The sequence below is a fragment of the Gavia stellata genome, chromosome 8 (assembly GCF_030936135.1).
Source record: "Gavia stellata isolate bGavSte3 chromosome 8, bGavSte3.hap2, whole genome shotgun sequence".
Lineage (NCBI taxonomy): Eukaryota > Metazoa > Chordata > Aves > Gaviiformes > Gaviidae > Gavia > Gavia stellata.
Genome location: NC_082601.1, coordinates 39,226,104 through 39,250,215, shown reverse-complemented (window position 1 = coordinate 39,250,215; position 24,112 = coordinate 39,226,104). Strand labels below are relative to the sequence as shown.

The 24,112-nt window shown below is 39.4% G+C and overlaps 1 protein-coding gene across 1 annotated transcript in view; it reads left to right on the top strand.

Moving 5' to 3' along the window:
- ERBB4 (erb-b2 receptor tyrosine kinase 4) overlaps positions 1-24,112 on the top strand; it is a 397,396-nt gene that overhangs the window by 219,740 nt on the left and 153,544 nt on the right. The window contains exons 8-15 of the mRNA XM_059820585.1: positions 138-251; positions 1,972-2,098; positions 6,705-6,778; positions 8,293-8,383; positions 9,864-10,063; positions 20,300-20,432; positions 22,356-22,449; positions 23,956-24,110. Of these exons, the coding sequence (XP_059676568.1) occupies positions 138-251; positions 1,972-2,098; positions 6,705-6,778; positions 8,293-8,383; positions 9,864-10,063; positions 20,300-20,432; positions 22,356-22,449; positions 23,956-24,110 (988 nt within the window). The remainder of the gene's footprint in view (positions 1-137; positions 252-1,971; positions 2,099-6,704; positions 6,779-8,292; positions 8,384-9,863; positions 10,064-20,299; positions 20,433-22,355; positions 22,450-23,955; positions 24,111-24,112) is intronic.

The window sequence follows — 24,112 nt, the reverse complement described above, 5'->3', positions numbered from 1 at the left end:
AACATTAAACATAAATGTCAATGTGGAAGTGCTGAGGTAATTAATAATATGGATTGACACAGAGTCCATAAACATGTGTCCCAGGATTATTTAGTCCAGTGGTTCACTTTCTGCCAATATCTTCTTTTTCCCTGCAGACAACTTTGTGGTAGATTCCAGCTCTTGTGTCCGCGCATGTCCAAGCTCCAAGATGGAGGTTGAAGAAAATGGTATTAAGATGTGCAAGCCCTGCACTGACATTTGTCCTAAAGGTAGGCAGTAGTTTAGTATAAATTTCCTTGAGTGTGGTCTACACTGTAGTAGAGCAGAGCAGGGTGTTATTTTGGCATGAAATACTTTTCATGAGTATGTTGTAGAATATCAATAGCCAGTGGATATCCACAGAATTTTGAGCTATGTAGGCTGTGTGTGAAGTGTATACAATAGAATGAAAAATTATTCAGTGGTAATGGTAATATAACCAAACCAATTACTTTTTATTAGGTAAAAATGAAGGAGATTTCTCTGTTGGTTTTAGAGAAATCTGAAAGAATTATTTATTATGTTATTTTAATGACAAGTATTTCCTGGAGGTGTTTTAGAGCCATCCTTTTGTCATAGGGACATGGTTTAGTGGTGGACTTAGCAGTGTTGGGTTTACAGTTGGACTTGATGGTCTTAAAGGTCTTTTCCAACTTAAACGATTCTATGATTCTGTGATTCCAAAAGGGCCACACTAAAGCCCTGGCTTCAATGTATGGTTTGTCTCATACTTGTCAATACAACATTAAGTTTCCGTTTATTTCCTCTGTTTTTTGAAAATGTCTCTGTTTTCCCAGAATCTTCTACTTCCTATCTAAGTGTCTAAAACACAGACTAGAAGTTTTTCAGTGGAGGTGCTGTTGAGAAGATTGAAATCTATGGGTTACTTTGGTGTCCCAAGCTCCACTAGGGAGACCTTCTGCTTCCTGCTTGAAGGTCTCAGGAGTAAAGCACCATCATGGGCCTGTGCCCCTTTTCAGTCTTAGTGGAAGCCATGTCTGGAAGGGAATTCACAATGAAGCTGATGAAAAACTCTGTAAATCAACAGTCATTCCACATGGCTGAAACAGTCAAACACAGAGATCTCTGCCAAGGCAGGGTACGGACATGCTGAATTCTAAGTGAAGGCAATGTCCAGCCCTTTGACCTAGTTGCAGTTTTTTGCTGGACAGAGAGTTTTATGCATGAAAATGCACGTTAGTGTTCCTGTCAAGCTCTTAACTTCCTCCTCACAGAGTAAGGCTATCACGTGTGTAAAAGGTTCAGGTCTACTGCTGGTAGTTGCCATTAGAGGAGCCTGGTTAGGGAGATAGGATACATTATGTGATGGAATTCATGAAGGATTTGTTCCTGTATGCATCATGTGTCCCAGAAAACGCAACTGAATCACATAGAAAGGCTACGCAGGGAAGTTTCCTCACTGGGTACCGAAGTTTCTCCAGGCCCCAGTAACTTACTTGTTGGGATGATGAGTAAAGAATTATTTGTACATCCTTTCTAAAGGACCTTATGGCATGTGAATGGTTAAGTTCACAAATCCACCAGAGCAAAGGGGACCACTTGAGCTGGCAGTGTTAGGACTCCTCAGTTTCTGCAGTGAGTAGTGCACAAATAAATGGCGTGGTCACCAGGCTAGTCTGAGCTAAGATGTCAACTATCTGTTTACAGTTGGCTTGAGTGGGATTTTGTGCGGTTCATACTTGCCTTTAGATGCAGTGTGAAATACCTTAACCTGTGTGCCAGGATGTCCTTCTGTGGCAGGTACTTTAGCTTATTGTTTGTTTTAAATTGGCACATGCCTCTTTGGTGATATGGGTAAAGGGTGCCATTTTAACACTTCTCTGCTGCTTTACCTCTGAAAGAAATGAAGACTCGTGTCTAGAAGACCAACATGTTCTGATTCAGTAGTTGTTTTTCCTAGTTTTTTACACAAACTCCTTGTTTTGGCAGCATGTGATGGCATTGGAACAGGGAGTTTAGTGTCAGCTCAGACGGTGGATTCCAGCAACATTGACAAGTTCGTAAACTGTACCAAGATCAATGGCAACCTTATCTTCCTTGTTACTGGGATTCATGGGTAAGTGACAAAATGTTAAGACATTACGTCATGGTGCCAGCAGAAATGAATTGTGTCCACCTCTTACTGATGGCTGCAGGCTTCTTTTACGGAATAGCAGATCTAGGATAAATTAGTTTTCTGCCTTCCATTATGAAGGAAACTGTTACCTTGATTCTTATGATTCAACCTTTAGGAAAAGAAAGGATGAAGTAGGCTGTTTGAACTAGAAAGAGAGCAGACAACTGTGGTCTTCGGTTACTCTATGAGATCCTCGGTACTGACTTACAATAATGGCTGATTAGAGAATAGAAGGGAGAAAGGGAAGTTACACCTTCCATTAGTTTGTTTTAAATTTCGTATGACCAGCACTCTAATGCACAGAATATACAGAGAGAGTGCCTCACCAAGCATAAATTGTCATAGCCTGGGTGGCTGTCACTGCATATACATGCAGAAAAGCTGCCCTCTTGTCAATCAGTTTTGAAGTATATAGTCAAATTTCAATTGCAGAGATACACAAAACTCACTGCTATTTAAATCCAGTATTTTGGTTTAAATATGGTTGTATATTGAGTAAGTCTTAGTAACGCTTGAAGATGTGGAGGTACAGAACCAGTTTAAAAGTCTCACCAATGTCTCCTGAAGGAAGATAGACCAGCCAGATAACTAGTACCTTGCCATTTATAGTTTGTTGCACTGTGTGTTTGCCGTTGTAGCAAAGATGAATGCATGGTGCAAATGCTGCAAGGGCGGGTTTTGTCCAGGGAAGGCAGACATAGCCTGTTTTGATGGTTAGGCAAAGTCCAGTGCAGGTAGCCACTTTTCTTGCATTGTATTCTTTCTGTCATTGAGAGAACACAAATATGCTGGTATCTTCTTACTAATTCAAGCCTTCATGTTGCAATCAGCCATGGTGAATTACATGTGACACTTTTGAGGTATTTCTGGACATATTAAAGTGAGCAAAATCCTCAACATGCACAAATAAGATGAAACCCTTTTGCCCCCTTGTTGCGATAAGTATGCAGCTATTTTGTGGTACATTAACAGTGTAAAGTACTCAATTGCTTCTACCACTGTGTAGGCTTCAGATTTTAATTTGCTTTTTAGGTTACTCAAAGCTTTCAACATTGCTTGCAACTGCTTGTCAAGATTTGATATCTTAAATAGAGTTCCCAAACAAACTCCATGTTTGCAGCTTTACAGCATAGCGAAAACGTGATTAACAATATCTGCAGATTGGTCTGAAACAGAATTCTGGCATGAGTAGTGCCAGCAGATTTTTCTTTAGTCTTTCTATAGATTCAGATATGTTTAGATTATAATAAAGTGGTTGACACTAGGCTGCCTGGCTCACATTTCCCTACTAGGTGAGGTGGAAAGAAACAACTTGTTTCCTTGATTTCATATAGTGATTGGTTGTAATGCTTCATCTACAACTTGACTCCAGCCATGAGAAAGACAGTTGAAAATCCCCTTCAGTGGGGCCCTACAGCTCAATCATTCTCAAAAGGCCAGCGAATGTGAGCTTTGACTGTGTCGTTGGTCTTCCCATCCCTCCAGCAGAGAGTACAGTGTGAAAGGTTAATGTAGCATAGGGAGGAAGAAGGACTTTGGTTCAAGTGGTTTAAGGAAATGCTGCTTCGAACCCGTTGAAGCCCTGGAGAAGGTCACACAGGAGTCAGCGCTCAGGCCGTCACACTTTCTGATCTGGCCAAATTACCGACCGAGAGGCTGAATGTAAATCTGTTAAATCTCACAGGACAGGAAGTGCTCTAGTACCTGCAAGACAAGCAGCTAGAGGACGTGAGGAATTTTATGTGGATTATTCCAGTGCATTACATGAAATGTAATTTTGAGTATTAGAACTCGTTTTGTTGCAGAAGTTATATTAGCTGCAAAGTTATGAGATGAGTCTCATTAAAAAAATCTGTCTAAATAAAAGGGACCAAAACCAACCTTGAATAAAACCGTATTCATCAGAAAAATATCTAAATTATGGACTATAAAGCAGAGGATTAAAATATTTTGTTCTATTTTAATAGAAGAATATAAGCCTAGGACATGTAATGTTGAAACTGAGTAGCACTTTGTCTCTCATTCTGTATGAAGAAAACTCACTCCAACAAATCTTAAGTGTGAGGACACTGAGTTCTGCAACCCTAAATTTTTCCACAGCAGAAATTACAGTAGTATATATATTAAAAGAAGAGAAGATGATTTGGGAATTAATAAAAATAACTTTGTATTTCTGGAACAGCTTTTTGTTTAAAATTTCTATTACATTTTGCAAATCAATAATATAGAAAGGAAATTAAAAAAATGACACTAGCTACATAAGCAGTTTATTATATAAATGGACAGTATAGACCAACAACAATAATACATATTTCCACTGCAACGTTTAGTTAAGTTCTGTTACAAATTCGTTTACTCAGAATGAACTGCAGCTTTTAAAAGTATGACTTTTTAGTGATTCAGATTGTAGGGACTTCAAAGTCTAGCTCTCTGTGGGGAATTGAAATACCTTTTGTAGTCGCAGAGGATAACTCCAGTGAAAGATGCTGAGTCAATTTTTTTATTTGTTTTCATTGGGAACTGTGCTATTCCAATTGATCCGTCATATTTTTGATCCTGTGATTCTGTAGCCTGTCTTTGCCTTTCCTGAGTACTTGAAGTTAGTCTTTGTGAATTTGTAATAATTTATATACAAACTATATATATAATTATGAATTGTTTTGATGCACAGTTATTTATAGTAGTTTATATATAAATTAAATAATTATAACTTCGCTTTAATTAATGTCCAGAAGTTAAGTGGGATGAAGGTAGACATAAATTTTGGTGAGTCAGTAGTACTCATTCTTCTAAGGTAACGCTCTGCTGAAGTGTATGGAACTTCATTAGGCTACGTATCTGCTGCCTGGGACAGAGACAGAAAACACATTGGCTGGAGAGTGGGTAGAACCTGTATAGGTCAGATGCAGCCTTCTCTCTACCGTTTCCTTCTGGTTGGGGTGCTAAAAAGCCAAGCTGCCTTCTGCTTGTGTTGTTGCCTGTGAAGGGGTGGGATATACCAAGGAGAGCTCTAGTTTAAGAATGGACAGCCCCAGCTAGCAGCAAATGCTGCCTCCTTCTTCCCCCCACTTGCAGCAGGAGCAACAAGCCCTCAGCGCACGTGAGCTTTTTATCTTCCCTTCAGTTGTCCAGCTCCAGTTTCACCATGAGCTGAAACTCTCATTCTCAGAGCTGTAAAATCTTGGCCCTGCTTATAAGAATGGTAGCAGATGACTGCATTATTCCACAGTTTTATATGTTGATAAAACGTACAAACAGACATTTGGCTGTTTAAGGAGTTTGTATTTATATTTCTATCTTTAAAGACTACTTTATCTTAGGATTTGGAGGTGAAATTTAGCAACCTCATGTTCACTACAGGCAAGGGTTTTCCTTTTTTAATAGTAATGCATTTTAAAAGCAAAGCGCTGTGTTTCTGTTAGGTAGTCAAAACTTGTTACCTAGTTTTCTAAGAGACCCAAATTGTAGAAATTAAGTGTATATGATGCTTCTGTGGTCCACCGGGCTTTATGTTAAGGTTCAGGAACTCATTTTGTTGCTGCTAACCTGGAGTGACTTCCAGGATGGTTAGAAGTGACCCCATCAGTCTGTCACCACATAGACTTGTGAGGCCTGTCCCCAAAGACAGCCTGGTTGATTACCTGCGTGTTCCTTTTCCAAGAACAATGTCTCTTGGGAAGCAGGAGAAGGAGAGGTGGAAATGCGTGCTCCATGTTTACTGAGGATGTTTCCTACCCACAGAAAACCCACAAAAATACCATAACACAATGCTACAGAAGAATATTTTCCTGGATTTTTAAAGGATTTTTGTTTGGGTTAGGCTTCTAGTCCGTTTCTTAAATAGTTGGAGAGTCTTTACTCCTTTAAAATTAGGTAAAAAAAATATTTACTAAATGATGGTACTCTCAAAATCAAGGACAGCTTCATCTTTTTACACTGTAGCATATCTAACTCCGAGATTTTAATGTTTGGTGGGGGTATTTAATTTCTCAGGTGACAAACTTTCTTGGCAAGGATCTGTGCTTTTTGCTGTTCCCTATTCAACACCTTCTAAAAAATGTACCCTTTTAATGCTGTGTGTCAGGAACTGCGGGCAGGCTCTTAGTTTTGTGTTGCTTATATCTTGTCACTCATTTCAGTAGCAGTTTTGTTAGGCCTGGTAGTGCAGTATCGCAGCTGTACCATTTGAGCTAGTATTCCTGGAAAAAATGTTAAAAATTCATCTTTCCTTTAGGGAGGTCACCCATAGTTGTTTAGAATCCCTGAATTTTCCATGAGCATAAATATTGGTGAAAACTTCCATGATTTGAACCTTAAAGATGCTAAGCACCATTGTTTTCCTTCAAGATGACTTGGGAAAAGTTAGACACAGGTTCTGCAGAACCAGCAGTCTAAAGAAATTGGAAACAGTCTGAAGAAATCTGTGGCATATGCTGCCTAAAAGCAAAGCGTTGACCTCCTGAATACTGCTTTCTATGTGGTATAGCTTTGAGAACCTGATCTTTTTTTATTCAGAGTATCACATTTTGTCTTTTTAATCTTTCAGGGACCCGTATCACACAATTGCCGCAATCAATCCAGAGAAATTAAATATCTTCCAAACAGTGAGAGAGATAACAGGTAACACACTACTGATTTCATATAATCTGAACTTCTCACTTAGCGATTGTCGTTGTCATTTGTTGGATTTTCTGAAGAACACAAGGTGCTTTTTTCTTTAAATTCACTGCGCTGTAAATGTCATAGAAGTTTAATATGCAACTTCAATATCAGTTGATATTCACCATGTGTTGTCCTTAGCACATGAATACAGAATGCCCATTACATTTGGGGTACACAAGCATCAGAAGACCAAGACCTTACTGTTGAGTGGGCGAGGGGTCTTGGTCTTCACTTGAAAGCATTTGAAATACACCTCGGAAAAAAATAGACAAGCCAATCTGGTTTTGCAGCTACTTCTCTGGGTCTAACAGCAGATGCTGCTGCAAATTAGCTTCTGTAATTTAAAGACAAATGTATAATGTGTGGGGTGGTAGTCCCTCCCATCTTTTGTGGCTTTTCAATGCGGTCATATAGCTAGAACTCAGTGCTTCGTTTTCTTGCATCTTGCTTATCGTAGTTTCCCCCATTCGGGGGCAGGGAGGAAGATGCTACAGCTTTGAGTTCTCGACTGATTGCTGGTTATGTATAGATAGGGAAATGCAAAAAAAAGGGAAATTCTATTTCAGACACAAAAAAACCCAATTTTGGATGCTACAGCATGATTGTAGCTGGGTGGAGCTCAAATGTTTGGCATATGAAATGAGTTCTCTCCCACGTGCTTCACCTCTCAAAAGTTGTGTATTTCAGCAAACTGGTGGGATTAAAAAATGAAAGTAAGCTCTAAATCTCTCCCTAATTAATGTCAAAGATAATCTGGCATCTGGGTGTCTGTAATTTGCCATTCTTAAGCACACTGTCTAATTGACAATCTCAGCTCTATTACTTAAGTGGAATTACCCCTATGCTTAAAGATGTAGTGCATTTCAGTCCAGTACTGAATCAAAATCATAGGGAACTGCACTCTGTAGAGGTCTGTGTAGCACAAAATCAGTAATCCCACATACTTGTGCAGAGAACGCTCTCTGGTGATGAGCAGTCGTCGCACACACACGCACTCAGAAAGGAATGCAAGTTCTTTGTTTTAAGAAAGTCTTGTCATCTTTTAGTGCATCATAATGGATCTCTCAACTTCTGTCCTCAGTCTCTAGCACATTTCAAAACTAAATGTTCTTAATCTAGGCAAATTTCCATTTTTTTCCTGCTGCTGCGGTTTAGAAAAGGCTGGGAGGCCTTACAAGATTTCAGCCTGTGTTTAGGTTCACCCTCACTGTGGCTGTTGAAAGTAGACGTAATGCTGCTGTGACTGCTAGAGTCCTCCTTTGCCTTCTCAGAGAAGACAGTGGTGAGCAGCCTGATGAATTCAAAGACAGTAGTCTGCAGCATTCATTATTTATTTATTTATTTATTTATTTTTCTCAGACCAGCACTGTCTTTCATTTATAGGCTAAACCTATCTTAATTCATGTATGCGATAAAGCAGTCTTTATGGCTGAAGTCATTGATATTTGTATGCATGCCTTTTTCTCCTTCAGGGTATTTGAACATACAGTCATGGCCTGAGAATATGACAGATTTCAGGGTGTTTTCTAACTTGGTTACTATCGGTGGAAGAGCTCTCTATAGGTAAGGTACTTCCTCTGTTGATGGAGTCGTTTTTTACTACTATTCAATGATTCAATGTTCAGTAGCACAGAGTGCAACATCCTTTGGGAAGGGCATCATAAATTGATATGTTTTTCTCTGTTACCAAGGTATTCATTAACAGTAACTTTGCTAATCAGTTGTTTAGAATGAGTAATACCTCTTGAACATAATGATTTTAAAAAAAATAAATAAATCTGTTTCATTGCGATTTGTTAACTAATTGTTAACTCATTGTCCAGAAAGTACATTTCATGGTTTAAAATACCTTGTGAATGTGAAACATCATTTAAAAGACATTAATGGTAGAACTTAGCCCCCTTGTCAGGTGGTTTGTATGGTTGCAATTGGAAGTGCAGGCTTATGTGCCCAAAGAACAATGTGGTCTTAAGAAATGGTAAAAGATAAATACATGGAAGAACACTGAAATCACTGAGGTACCTTGCAGGTGGGGTGTACATTAGGTCTGTAGTGCCATTTTTACCAGAGATGTTTTTGTATAAAAACTCATACGGAGGAATTGGTTTGAAGAGAAGAAAATGTGATGAGAAGTAATGAGGGAAGCACAAGAAGGTATCTGAATGATATATACAGCAACCCCTGGTTCCCCATTGTGTAAATGTAGTAAATCAGTCATGGGACTCTGCTGGCATCTTAAACAGCAACCCAAGCAGATTATGAGTAGCAGTGAAACCTTGAGTTTGAATTACAGCCCAGCATTCTGTTTGGAAGCAGCAATTTTTATTTGAAACAGCTGGAAAACAATTATAACCATTAAAATACAATAACTTAAAGGATGCCCAGAAACTGGATATTGTCTTCACTAATCTTCAGTCATAAAATATGTGCAGTCATTTCCGTGTTACACAGACAATCATTTACTATTCCTTTGATGAAGAAAGGAGATAACCACATATTACAAGAAAAGAAAAATGAAATGTAGAAAGTGGGCTGGAAAAATTTCCTTGAAAATAACAATTTCTTCCTGTATTACTATAAATGACATTAATTTGATGCCTGACAGAAGATGTTAATACATTTTGCATAACTTTGTCAGTTTCTCCTTAGGATATAAACTACCGTAGTATTAATTCTGTCATCTTAGAAAAAAAATGTGGATTTTATTCAGTGTTCTCAACAGCACTTTATCTCAAAAAACCGTGTTAATGGATGAAATGGAACTAGTTGAGGTGGTTCGCTGGCCCAGTTGGCCTAGCGCTGTGAGCATCACAGCTTGCGGTATCGCAAGTCTCCCAGGGCTCATAATTTTCTAGGCAACAGAACTGGATGTTGACTCACAAAATATTTGTGTCACCCTGAAATAAAAGTTTTCTGACCAAATTTCAGTTTTGCCAGAAAGATCATCTCGAAGTAGTTCTAGTCGGAAGTTCCCAACCAGCTCTAATAAGTTCTGCCCTCTGGAGCCAATTCCTGTTCTCACTTACTTTTGTTTTCATCACAGTGGCCTTTCCTTACTCATCCTAAAGCAACAAGGCATTACCTCTCTGCAGTTTCAGTCCTTGAAGCAAATCAGTGCTGGCAACATCTACATAACAGACAACAGCAACTTGTGCTACTACCACACTGTCAACTGGACCAGCCTCTTCAGCACACCCAGTCAAAAGACGGTGATTCATCGAAATAAAAAGGCAGAGAACTGCAGTAAGTACTGCTGCTCAGTGCAAATCTTCTTGCCTATGATTAGCTCACACGAGGGATAAATGATACAACTACTGATGGGATAAATTGTAGTGAGCAGGCCAGAAACTCAGCTGGTGTCTCTTGGAGCCCCATGGATATCAGTGGAGCAGTGATCATTTACAGACAGGACTTGGCCCAGTCTGCCTCTGAGCAGATTTATAGGCAAATGAAATGTTGTAAGGTATGAACAAATGAAAGGGAGAAGAGAGAGGGCACTGCTTCCTTATTGTGATGTGAACTTTCCAGATTAGAGATCCAGTTTCACAAACGTGAATTCTGGACGATGTAAATGTGGAGTGACTAGTGTTCATGAAAGGCACTGATTTTACAGATTTGAAAACTACAACCCTATCCTTATGGAGTGATATTAGCATCTTTTGCTTCCCCTACCCTGCTTCACCAAAGTGGCCCTGTCTTAATCCAGAACGGTGACTTTTGAGGCTGGTTTGGATCACTAGGTTCCTCCTTTCTGTACTTGACCTATCTGATAAGGAAGATTACTTTTAATTGGGCCTAATTGTCTTTCAGGAAAGTTTACGTGCCAATACCTGGACTGAGATCATAGTACTGAAAAGCAAATGAATGCGATGTAGCAGATGAAACAATTTGGTTATGCAGAAATCAGGCAGCAAATTGCATTAATACAGTCACATTGTAGCAGCAATACAGTTCATTTTAAGCATCAGTTAGACTGCTAGCAAGAGAGGAGATTTCATTAAATTGCTGTATGTTTAAGCGATATTACTGGGTTTTGTGATTTGACCAGCCAGAAATGTTTGCTTTGGGTTTTTTCAGGCTGTGGTCCTACTCTTAACCTCTTAACTTATTCTTTTAGTTCGTTCATTCTTTTTTTTTTTTCCCTTTGCTTTTTCCCCTCCCTTTGAAGCACTATTCTGTTATGCTTTGAGAGAATTTGTGGCTCTGCTCATCACTGTAGTATGAAGGTACCTTCCAGTGTTAGGTGAAACACAACTATACATTTTTCACTGCTGCTCAGTTATTTTTCTAATCTCTTCTGCCCTGTAAGAGCTAGGTGAAGTGGAAAGTCTTGTTTGGTAGGTCTCTGTGTGGATTTGGTTTGGTTTGATTGGTTTTTTTGTTGTTATTTTGAGGCTGTTTCTCTAAATACAAGTTAAAAAAGTGAAGGTTGAAGAAATGCCTTTTGCTGTTGACGTAGATAATTTATTTGTGACCGTGCCTGAGGGTATAGAGGGAAAAGGTTGTTTCTTAACCTCCAGCAGACTACTGTCTGCTTTTTAAACTGCAGCATACTTTATCCTTTGACGTAAACATTCTGTTATGTGAGACAGAAGGATGTGTTAAACAGAACTTTCCTTGATAGAAGTTTTAGTGCATGTTTGTAAAAGATGTCCTTGGTGTAGGCGGTGAAACTATGGATTAGACCCTTACATTTGGAGGAACGTTTTGTGGGAAGGCAATGCAGAAGGTGGAGGAGAGATGTAGTGTCTGCTGCTACTTCTGTGGTGAGGAAGAGCACAAGGGTGTCCTGAATGTTGAACAGCGTCATGCCCTGGTGTCCTTACTGCTGTAACCCAGCCAAAGGCATGAGTAAATGAATCCAGGTGGTTGTCTGTGAGAGTAGCTTAGCTCTCTTCGTCATCCAGAGATGATTGAACACATGATGATAATGTCCTGTGGGAATGAAGCGTTGATGAAGAGTCCAGGAATAGTGCTGAATAGTGAAATGAGTTAACCTGTTACAGGACAAAGAAGGTTGCAGAGTCTCTATTTTCAGCACACCCAACGTTATCTTATTCTGGATTAGCTCCAGTTGCTCAACATCAATGAACTTTGTACCATCTTACTGGCTTCTGTTCTCTTGTTGTTTTGTTTTTTCCCTCTTGAGGCTTTTTCTTTGCTTTGAGTTCTTCTGAGTGTGAATATTATTCGAACGTTGCATAAGTTCTGCTTTGCGAGAGAAAAGCATGTGTTTTCTGTCACTGTCAGCTCCTTAGAAACTTGGAGAAAAGCTCCTGACTTCCCATGAATAACTAGTGCCTTCAGTCTTGCCAGCTAGAGCATTTGTCGATGGCTTGTAGTTCTTCTATGCACTCTGTTTTTCCCACTCTCCGCCCGCCACCAGCAAAGCCTACTATGAAAAATGGTGTATTATTTGGCAAATAGAGGTGTTGCCAAGAAAGCAAATCACATCTGCCCAGGGATGGTGGATTGCTAGTTTCTTTTCCCTGATTAGTGTTGGAGTGGTATAGGATCAAGTGTTGGGGAGGAACCTGGTTCTGTGCTGGCAGTCTAGTAACAAGTGTATTTTGTATGTCATGACAGGAAGAATTAGCCCTTTGAGATTTCAAGTAAGCAATTTCTTTGGCTCACAGAACAGAATCTGTCTGAAGAAGCCCAAGGTCTTGATGACCATGCAAGAATCACTAGGGTTATATTCCAGGATCCTAGTGGTCCCATCTTGCTGTGAGATACATGAACTTGGGAACTTTCCAGAGAGCATAAGGTTCCTCTCTACCGTATGAAAAACTGCTGACTCTGGGAGAAACATCTCTTGCTCTTGGTGCTCTTTGATGTTTTCTAACAGCAGATTGGCTATAGCTGTCTGGTAATGATGCATCATTTAGTGAAAGAAAACCAGCTGTCTTCCACTGCTAGAGATTTAGTATAAAAATAAAACAAGCAGTAACAGGGTAGAACATAGACACCATGTCTCATACAGTAGTGCTTCCTCTTTGCTTCAAGCTCTGTATAACTTACAAGATGTTAGAAGGCAGTGGAAAACCACTCAGGTGAACTTTGTAAGGTTCTTTTCCCTTCATGGAATAGTGTCCCCTTTGTTTCACTGGTTTTGAGAGTTTGGGGACATAGCTGAATGCAGTTTGGAAGATATTCCCATTTTAGTTGTCAGGACTCCTTTGTCAAATAACTCTTCGCCCGTTCCTGTGATCGCTAGGTTTGAGTGCCTTTGAAGCAGCCACAACTACTGAAACGTGGGCTTCCAGGGCAAAAGGAAATGGGGATGTATTGCCACATCATCCTCTTGCACTGTTCGTCTTGTCGCTACATTTGCACACAAAGGGAAAATGTAAACTTTATTTGACTTTTAGCTTGTTGAGGATTTGTTATAATAGAGACTCATTATTTTCCAGGAAGAAAAATACTCCTAAAGATATTTTATGAAACTTAACACCAAGGAAATCTTCATGAGGAAAACAAATCTCATTCCTTTCATTTTAAGAAGTCACAATGTAAGCTACAGTACCAAGGGACTAGTTTTAAAAATGGGCTCTAACGTATGTTCATTAAATGGACTGTATATAATGAACATAGGCTAGGGGCCAAGTTACTCCAATCAGAAAGCAGTGTCTTAGACAGCTGACTTCCTGAATCCTAACAGGGAACAGTGGTGTTCTCTCTGTATGCACGTCTGCGTGAATGAATTGATTAATGTTTTGTGGCCTTTTGAGAGTCTGCGTTAGATGAGAAGAGCTATCCTGCTGCTTCAACTCTGCCTGTCAGTCAGTACCTCTCTGGAGTTAAATGGGTTCTGCTGCAGGTTAAATGTCTAACTAAAATCTTCACAATTACTTGGAGTAAGGCAGAACTGTTCCTTAGAGCCAGACGCATTTCTCCAGCATCCTCTGAAACATCTGTCATTTTCAGGATAGGCCAACAAACTGGGGTTTAGGAGAGTTTTCTCTGAATCTTCCACTGCCTGAATGTTTGGGAACTGAGGGCAAGCCTCTAGGGTTTCAATTTCTGCCTTTCAGTTCTTTTTGCCTGTTCTAGACCCTGATGCTGCAGATGCTTGGGCATATGCCCGTGCCTCTCTGGGTGACAAATAAGACTAATCAGAATGGGGAAAAGAAATGCATAAGTAAATATTTGCAGGACTGGAATCCATCCTCTATGGTAGAAATACTGTCTGCTTGCGTGGTAACTAGCAGGGTGTGAATTGTTAACAAAAATATCTATTAAAGATTTTTTTTTCACATGGTTTCCAGAGAAGAAAGCAGTCTAGACCATGTTAACTATTACAGCCACTCTCAGGTATGTTTATTACTGTTCCTTTGTATATTTTGAGTCACTATCAGCTTGTTTTTGCTTTCCTCACTACCTAGTGATTGTTAATGGCTTAAAGCAAGTTGTAGCAAACATTTCATATCCACGTGTAGCTTTTCTTAAAACTCACCTAAGAGCTTCCAAGATCTAGTCAGCATCACATTTAAGTGACTCTTAGGATACATTAGAAGATGGCGATATCTTTTCCATACTGTTTAACACTGTGTTCAGCTGACCATATAAATCAGTGAGGAAATATTAAGAAAATTGTTGAGGAAATAAAATATTTGTTGAAAAGTTTAGTCTATAGTGATGCTTCATCTTTGAGATAACACTGACATTGTAGGGTTTGGCAGAACTCTGTTTTTTTTTTTTTTCAGTAAGGAAGATAAAGACAACAGACTTCAGTCAGTGGAAAATGCCACAGAATTATCCAACACAAAAAATATACCTTATACTCCTGATATCTTCAATTATTTCATCTTGCAATTTCTGCCACTTCTTAACAATGTTAAAATAGTCACCAAATATTTCACGACCTTTGGGATGGCTTTTCCGAAAGCTGGTTAAAAGCCTAGGGTGAACTTCACTTGTTTGTACGATGTTGAAAATACAGGAGCAAAACATGTGTGTGGGTTTTTTGAATTTAAAAAAAATCCATAAACGCCACAATGCTCTATTGCTTTGTGTTGTCTTTCTAATACTGTCCCATGCAGAGCCAGAGAGGGGTGGGTGCCTGGGAGGAACACGACCTCTCTCTTCCTCACCTTCCTTACACACATTCAGGGATAGAAATGTCAGTGTCCAAGCTTGTGTGTACAGGGAACATAGAAGAAAGTGGCACCTTTGAGGCTGAGCACCATGGAAAGGGCAACAGTACCTGATCATCAGCGAGAGACTTTGAACTAAAAGATACCTAGGCTTGGGGGCAGGTTGCAGGAGAAGACTTGAGGGCAAGGGACAAGTTGAGGCCTCAACAGCCGTTGCACGTTTAGCACGGTCTGATAGTGTTTCCCAAGGTTGTTTAAGAGTTCAGGTGGCAAAAGGGCATCTTCAGACTGATAAGCTGAGTGGAAATTATTGGAGAGCATTTATCTAAAATGCCAGTGCATGAAGCTCTCATCTAATGTAGACTTCTAATTGTCTACTACTATAAACTGTAATGTTAAACACAGTTTGTGCATAAAACTTAGTTCGTTATGAACATTATTAATGCAGAATGAATGACTATAAAGTAATTTGCTAGAGAATGTGCTCTGGTAGTTAGATTTTACTGTTGCTCCATGCTGAAGTGAAGAAGCTTCCTTTTTTTTCCCAGCATGGGTTTTTTATGGAACAGTCAGAGGTGACTCATGTTAAATATGAGTGCGCACAAAATAAATGTAGAAAAAATGTTCTTTTATACAAAGTTATTTAAATAATTCCTTTCAGCTTTAGTGACACCTGCAGCGTATAGGGAAACCTTTCTAGCCAAAGGTTGTTATAAATGTGATTGTTATGAATTACGCCAATTTAGCCACCAATTAACAACGTGAATAACTGATTACATTCATTATCAGGTGTGATGCAAAGCTAATTGGAGTCTGCGGGAGCTTTTCTATTGAGTTCACAGAGCTTTGGATCAGGCCCAGAAGTGTATAGCCAAATAACAAAAATTTTTCTTTTTTTTAGATAGCTAATTTTCTTGTGTTCTATCTAGGTTGGGGAAAAACATTGAACCGTTTTGCTTCTAACCTGTGTGACCCCATTAATAAAGAATGAACATTTGCTCTAAAACTCCCAATGAAAATGAGTTCCTGTCGAAAGCATTATTGTTCTTTCCTTCCACATATGGCCATGTGATATGCTGGAGCTTCAGAACATTCTCAGCCCATGGAAATGCCAAATAATGTGTCTAAAATGGAAACATTTCTTTAGCCATCCCTATAATTAAAGAAGAGGAAAAAAGACAAGCCTAATGGGTTTTTATAAGTTGTCAAAAAAACCACTCCCTTCTTGCCAAGATGAATTTATGAAAACATTTCTATGTCTTTAGAAACAAGCAGAAGGAAATAGTGATTTGTGGGGGTTTTTTCTATTGCTTTTTTCATAGACTACAGGCACTGCGTTGGCTAGATTTCAATATGGTAATCATGATTTTCTTTACTGAAAAGCTCTCATTTCATTTGCATAAGGTTACTCAGTATATTTTCTGATCTATCTTGTAATAGTGTCACTTGCTATTTGAAGCGGTATTTTAGTGCAGCACTGTGTGCATGCGTGTGTAAATAAATTCTGATCCCAGACAGCTGAGTGTGACAGCTCAGTCTGACAGCTGAGAACAGCGAAAAGAAAGAAAATTACTAGTAATAAAAGAACAATTTCAAGTTACAAAAAAAGGTGAGAAAGCAAACAGGCCATTCAATGATGACAGTGTATAAAACAAAATCAGAAGAATTACTAATATTCTTAAAACTGAAAATGAGAACAAAGGGATCTCCAAAGCAGGGTGGTCTTTTTAATTGCATGACAAATACTTAAAGGGGGAGTCATTGACTAGAAAATAAAACTATTCATATAAAAAGTTTGCTTAATTAGAACTGCGATAGTTTGTGGGTTTGAGGTTTTTTCCTTCTTTTTTTTTACTTGCTGATAAGTTTGAGCCTGGAGCTGTCTGTTAATCCCAGGTGTCCCTGTGGGAGACCGCATCAGGCAGGACTCTTCTATTTGTCCGGTCAGTGTCAGTCACACGTCACCATGAGACCGGATGAGATGAAGGGAGATTGGCAGACCAGGCATGAAGTGCTGGCGTCTGCTCTGAGGGAGCCCTCAAGTGTGCTCAAAATCCTAAGGCGTAATTGGGGTTCCCCTGGAATCACCAGCTGTATCACCCGCCACATTTTTCCTGGGTGCTCCTGTAGGCGATGAACACGAAATAGGCCAAAACTGGCCTTTAATACCAAGTCAATGCACCTCCTGAAATGTACTGCACAAAGCCAGCAATTAGACTGAGATATACATGAAATGTCTGAAAGTAGGTGAAAAAGGAAACTGTGGGCTACATATGTAGCATTTGCTAACGTAAAGCTTTTGCCTAGTTCCTTTGATTTCTGTGAAGTTTAGTCAGTAGTGGCAGCATAGTGGAACTACTGACATCTGGTAGTTGTTATAGAAATGTTGCCACGCTTAAAAAAAGTTAGGGTTAGGATAATAATGAAAAGCTGAATTTTTTTGTCTCTGCTCATACTGGTTTTATGTGGTGTGGTTCCTTTGACTGCAGCAGAATGACTCCTGATTTACAGCAGAGCTCAGGGAAAGAGAACAAGACAACTCTATGTAATGGCATGCTAAGTAGCTCAGGTCTCTCTTGCTGTGCTGGAATCTCTGAGAATTAATACGCTTTGAAGGAAATTAAATGAACACCTGGAATTACTCCTAAATGTAGATATTCTGTGTTTGGCTGTACCTGATTTGAGCTTTGAGGCAAAAGAAGAACCAAAAAAGATACTTCTGAACACCTTCTGGATGTTGTCATTAAGAAAGTGTATGTGATACTAAAAAAAATAATATGTATTCGAGCATTCCAGCCTTGATAAGACGTGAGTGTGCAGACTTTTCATGTCTGAGGTTATTTGTGTATTGTATTGAGTAAGACAGTGCTCATCTACCTGCTGAATTACATGTATTGTACAGCAGAGCCGTGCGGGGTCCTCAACAGCGCTGTACAAGCAGGAAGCATGCTGGTGAATCTCTTGTTCTTAGAACGGTTTGCCTGCAAGGGCTGGAGGACATGAAATCTTTGAGAAGTTCCTATGCTGCTTGTAAAGCTGTAAAGGTGAAATGTCCTTTTCTGGCACTGAATTATGAAAATGTTCTAGGCAGAAAAAGAAATAAGTAGATGAAAATCTGCCATTCTCAATCTACATAAAGCAAAATGTCCTATTGCAAGAAGAAAGGAAGTATGGAAGAATCTTCACTCCTCTTGCCTACTCACTACCTGGGCTAGGGGAGAGAAACCATGCATACAATTGTTGTATATTTTTTTCTGAAAGAAGTGTTTTCTGATAAATTCAGTGGTTAGAAAGCAGGGTGACAGTGGGAGGAGGGACGGGACAGGTAGTGTCTATCAAAGGAAAGCACCCTGCCAGTGTGCCATGAACTTCCTGCATGTCAGCAGGCAAAAGGACGTGCAGGAATTGCCTTGCAGGAAACAGAAGAGGACATAGGCCAGGTATGCTGTATAGATCAGAAAGGTGTGTTTGACAAACATGGTGCCAGCACCAAACAACGCTGCATGATGAAAAGCGGTGATTAAAGAGCAGTTAAGGAGAGAGTCGCTGTGTGAAGCCGTGTGCTCTCCTGCACAGTAGGCTGCTATGACAGATAGCCAGTGGTTCAAACACGGGACATTGTATACACTGTAGCACAGAATAACCAGGGTTAAAACATGCTGTGGAGAACAGAAAGCATCTTTCTGCTGATCCTTTCATGATTTAGGAGGGCTTTGTGCTTCTCAGGTAATAAAACTCAGTACTCTTTAATTGTTGAGGTAGTTTGTAATGGACAGCACCTAACTGCAGTGCTCCAGTCTTGACAGTGGAGACAAGACCATCAGGTATCCTGAAATGAAAATAGGGCTTTTTTTTCCAGTCACCCAGTTATGCCGCTGTACTGAAAGAAGTGTAGAAAAATAGTGCGCAAAGAGCTACTGATTTTTATTTCATATAAAGCTGCCAGAGGACTTTTTGCTTTTTTGTGAAAAGATTTTCTGTTGATTTGGCTATTGACCTGCTTTAAATGTGTGCGGGGTGTATACAGTTGCTGTTTTATACGTGTGTTCAGTGTGTATGTGTGTGTTTGTTCCTGACTGGGCGTCTTTGCTACAGCATTAGAGGGGGTGGTAGAATTCTACCAGCAAACTTTACAGGTCTCTTCCAACCGTAGTGATTCTGTGATTTATTATTTGACACTTCCCTCAAGTTGTTCCCAGTGGTTTAAAAAAAAAAAACAAACCACAAACCACGAATGTTTACATATTTGCCATCTCTGATATTTCAGATCTTTGCTATTTTTAATCTACTCAGTCTAGTATGTAATCATTTGCATAAAACATTTTATCATGCAAGAGTGAATTCAAATTAAGAGATCTCCCCTTTCACATGCCGGGGTCTGGCTGAATCTGTGCAACTGGACTTTCTTCAGATGCTGGAGAGATAACGTGTTTCTTTTTGCTCTCTGCTTTTTTTCTCTATCTGTCACAGTCATCTAGATATTTATGTAGAGAAGGATTTATATAAAATAAAAATACAGAATTAATTATATTGTTTGAAACAATCTTTCCCCAGCAACCTTTGTTCATTTTGTTGATTTAAGCTGAATTTTGGTTTTATAACAGGGACTGTTGTTTATTTTATGTGTTTTTTGGGGTTTTAATATAAAGGCTCTTCGGCTCTTCAGGTGCTTTTGCAATAAACGATTTTAAAAAAACGCAGTTAATTATGACTTTTCTTCAACTTTTTCCCCACCATCCATAAGTTTTATTTCAGGGAGTCCTCAATTCAGAGGTAGTGTTTTATGTTTTAGTTTAATAGCACTTCTGTGGATTTGGACAATTGATTTTTCAAATCCTTTAAATTTTTGGCAATTACCGTGTCTTGTGTCAGGGAATTCTGTAGCTTGATCTATGCTTTCTATGAAGAAAAATCTCAGTTTTGGACTGGGTTCCTGTCTCTTTGAATGCCCATGAGGGACTTGGAAGAAGCAATGAACAATTGTTTCATGCTTACTTATCATCATCGTCTTGTCGTTCACGGTTCTATAGACCTTTATCATGTCCTTTCTCACGCATATCTAAGGCTACTCCTGTTTATTCCTGGTATAGAAGCTCTTCTCTAGTTTTGATAATCCTTGCAGTGCTCTTAAATCTATTTCTCACTCTGCTATATCCTTTCTGAAAGGAACAGACGAGAAGTGTGTATAGTATTCAAACTGTGAGTGCACAGTGCGTTTCTGTAGTGATATGATGATAATTTTCTGTTTTTTCTCTATTCTGGTTCTAGAAGAAACTGAACGTTCAGTTTACTTTTCTGAATGTGGCAGAACGCTGAAAGAAATGTTTTCCTTTGGATTTCAGAGGACTATGTAAATTAATGATAGTATGCTCTCTCTCTGCAGCTGCCGATGGAATGGTGTGTAATGAGTTATGCTCAAGTGACGGCTGTTGGGGGCCAGGGCCAGACCAGTGTCTCTCCTGCAAGCGCTTCATCAGGGGAAGGACCTGCATAGACTCTTGTAACCTGTATGATGGGTAAGATATTTCCCTTGCACTTTTCCCTAAAGTTGCTGACTACATTGTTTAGGACTTTAATGAGTAAGTTATATTGGTTTTACATTAATCAATATCTGGTTCCGTTGCCAGTATTACTGATTTTGAGTGAAATGTATTGTGGGATAAGTTTTAAGTATTTCCGAATCTGAACTTATGTAGAAGGCTTTACCTAGTATTCTGCTGACTAAAATTTTCATGGAACATCAAAAGTTTGTTGCACGTTTTGCATTCCTGATGACGTAAGCAATTTCATTTAGGTGAAGACTAAAAAAACCCACCATTTAGCCCTACTTGCATATTGACACCCCTATTCAGAAACACATACAATTATGTTCTTTCAGATTAGTTAGATTTAGTCATGTGATAAAGAATAAGGACCTCAAAGTAGGAAAAGTCACTGTCTTTTTTTTTTCATAATACGCTATGTATGTGTACACAGAAATACAACTAATAAAACCAACATGAGTTCTTCCCTTTTCCTCCCACTCATGCATGTGCATCATCTTTTCTGGAGGATGGGTGGGGGAATACCTACATACAGAGCAGCCAAGGTGGCTGAGCTCTCATGATCAGCCCTCAAATCAGGATGTTCTGATCTGTATTGATTAGTGAATGGTATTTACACTTTGCACAGACTGTTCTTTCCTAAATACGTGAAGTGATTTGTGACCTGGGCTTGGGGAGAAGTTTTTTTTTTTGTTTGTTTGAGAGCTCTGCAAGTTCATCTCACAGGGCAGCAACAGTGTTTCAGGGCAGGGTCAGAGGTATTTGCCTTTTCCCTCTACTCCTCAACAGGAAAGCTCTATCTCCAAAGCCAGAGGAGGGTGAGCTCACTTGCTGTGGTCAAATGTGGTTTTCCTCAGCTGTATGGTTGCAATAGATCCTAATGGCTGTAGAGGAGCAGAGGGAGAACATGGATCAACTAAGCACAGAGGCCTTCACCTTTATCTGAATATTACTAGAGCCCACTAACATGAGTGTGCAGCACATCTTTAACTGTTTAATGCAAATATTTTAACTGGTTAATGCAACAAGATGGGATCCATCTGCAAAGCTTAGGTGTCCAGTCTGAGCTAGCTACATAGATTCTCTCTGCGGTTAGTGGGAGAGAAGTGACCTGTTTAGGTGTTAATTCATCTCAGCCTAGAAGAAGGTGGGATAAATTGTATTGAGAAGGTGGTGGAGGTTTTTTGTGAGTGGCAACTGGAAGCTGAAATGAGACACCTGGTGTTGGATGGAAGAAATCCCACCTACTATCACTATTTTTCATCCCCTTATAAGTGGTTAATTAAAAAAATAAATCACTTGGGTGATAGTTTCTTGTGGATAGATGAAATACATGAGCAAAAGGATTTGTTCTGACGTTTTATAGATTCAGACATCAGTCTAGAATTGTTGATGAAAAAGTTATGAGCCTTTTGGAGAATAGGCTTTAAAACAGGAGTGTGCACGGAGACTTAACTAAAACAAGAGCAGCACTGTGATCAGTGCTCCTTCTAATCCTTTCCTATTTGACAGTGATGTCTCACATGTAACAAGTGGCTTCCTGAATCTGAGCCATGAGGGACAATTCCATAAATAAAAATCGAGAAATGAGCTGCTTTGTCCTGTTAATGAGGTTCTTATTTCTTAAGGAAAGAGGAGAAAAAAACACTCTAGTTTTATACTGGTAACCAAGATATCTACTGCTTCACCTGCCTATGAATGAGGTTGCTGATGGGGCCCAGTTTTCAGCTGGTATAAAGCAGCATAATGTCGTTAGCAGAATTGATCTCAGCTGGCACAGTCGGCTGACCTTAGCGAAGCTGAAATGATTCCCACCAGGTGAAGAGCCAGCCATTTTGTCTCAGTTTCAGTCTCACTTTTGCTTTCTCCTAACCTGCCTGCAAAATATTTTCCTAGGGAATTTCGAGAATTTGCAAATGGTTCTGTCTGTGTGGAATGTGATCCCCAGTGTGAAAAGATGGAAGAAAACATGATCACGTGCTATGGGCCGGTAAGAACAAAATTTGGTGTATTATGGGCTAGCTTGTTAAAGTGTGCTAAAGCACAGACATTTTCCGCTTACAGATTTTAAAGCGGCTATTGAAAATCGATGTTAACAAAAGCAGAAAATATACATATTCTGCATGTAGGGAAAGAATTCTGTTCATGTTAAATTGGTGCTGGGAATAAACTTCCTTGGATCAGCCTCCTTAAGAAAGCGGTTTATAAAGTAGTGTTCTTTTCTTTCCTGAGTTGTCTTAATGCCTTAGTGGTACAGATGCACAAAATTTTTAAATGCCAGATAGCATGCAGTTGTGATTTGAGTGCCCTCTTTTATCACTGTTTTCATGCTTTATACTCAGCTCTGTCCTGTTCTACTACAACTTCGGTTACCTTTTTTTTCCACAAAAAAGTGTGGGAATTTGTCTTAATCTCTCAGTTAGCTTGAACAGTGGGGGGGCGGGCATTAACTTAAGTTAGCCTTTTAGGTTGTTTTGATAGAGAATTCTTTTCATGCGTCCTAAATGAATGTTAACTGTGGCTATCACCTTTATAACGGTCAGTGAGTCTTCTTTCAAAGTTTCTTGCTCTTTTGTGAGATAGAAGTTGTCTCTTTCTTTTGTTCTTTTGTATATTGTCAAGATTAAAAGTCACAAGTATCCTGGGCAATGAGGAGTTGTATTTTAGGCTCTTCATTGTTGAGAAAATTTAACTCATAACTTATTTCCTTATTTCTGTGACATACCTACCGAATGGAAAAAAAGGCATCATAATTTTTGTTGCAATACTGTGTTTTCTGCAACACAACCATGAAGTAAGAAGCTAATGTTTCAAGTATTCAACCCATGAGGGAGATTTGGGTTTGTAACAGGGCTCATGGACATAAAATCCTAGGCCAGTGCCCAACCTGAACACCAGATTTGGTTATACACTGTCTTATCATCACAGCTTTAAAATTTTACTTTTTCATTGTCCGGGAGCCTTGGTTTGTAGTTCATAACAGTCTAGTCTACCTATGTATAAGAAGAAGGAGACCTTGTAGTTCTTCAGTATTGTGACTGGGTACCACAGGGAGAAAGCAGTTGTGGGAAATAATTCTGGAGTGCAGAGGTAGGGGATCCCACTGCAAGGACATTGCAGTTGCTTTGCAAATGTGGTTCAGTATTGAACAAAGTTGCAGGAAATTTCTCGGAGTTAAAGTAGGCATGAAGTCCATTGTGTTAAGCACACCAATAATATTGAGAAACCTGTTCAGAAGCTGGAATTTAGTCTCAGAAGCTGGAATTTAGTCTTACACTCTACAGAATAAGTTTATGGCCAAAAGCACCAGGATTTACACATCTGCTGCTCCTTAACAGAGACTGGAACCATACAGCTAATTCACTGTTCATTGGGAAAGAAATGCTACTACAGTTATTGCTGAGTGTGCTGTCAATCTAGGACCTGCAATTCTAGTGCAGCAGCAAAAGACAGAGTAACTTGAACGCACAGCATTTCTTTCTTCCATGCACTCCAGGGACCTGACCACTGCACAAAGTGTTTCCATTTTAAGGATGGTCCAAATTGTGTGGAAAAATGTCCTGATGGCTTACAGGGGGCCAACAGCTTCATTTTCAAATACGCTGATGAGGATCGTGAGTGCCATCCATGTCATCCAAACTGCACCCAAGGGT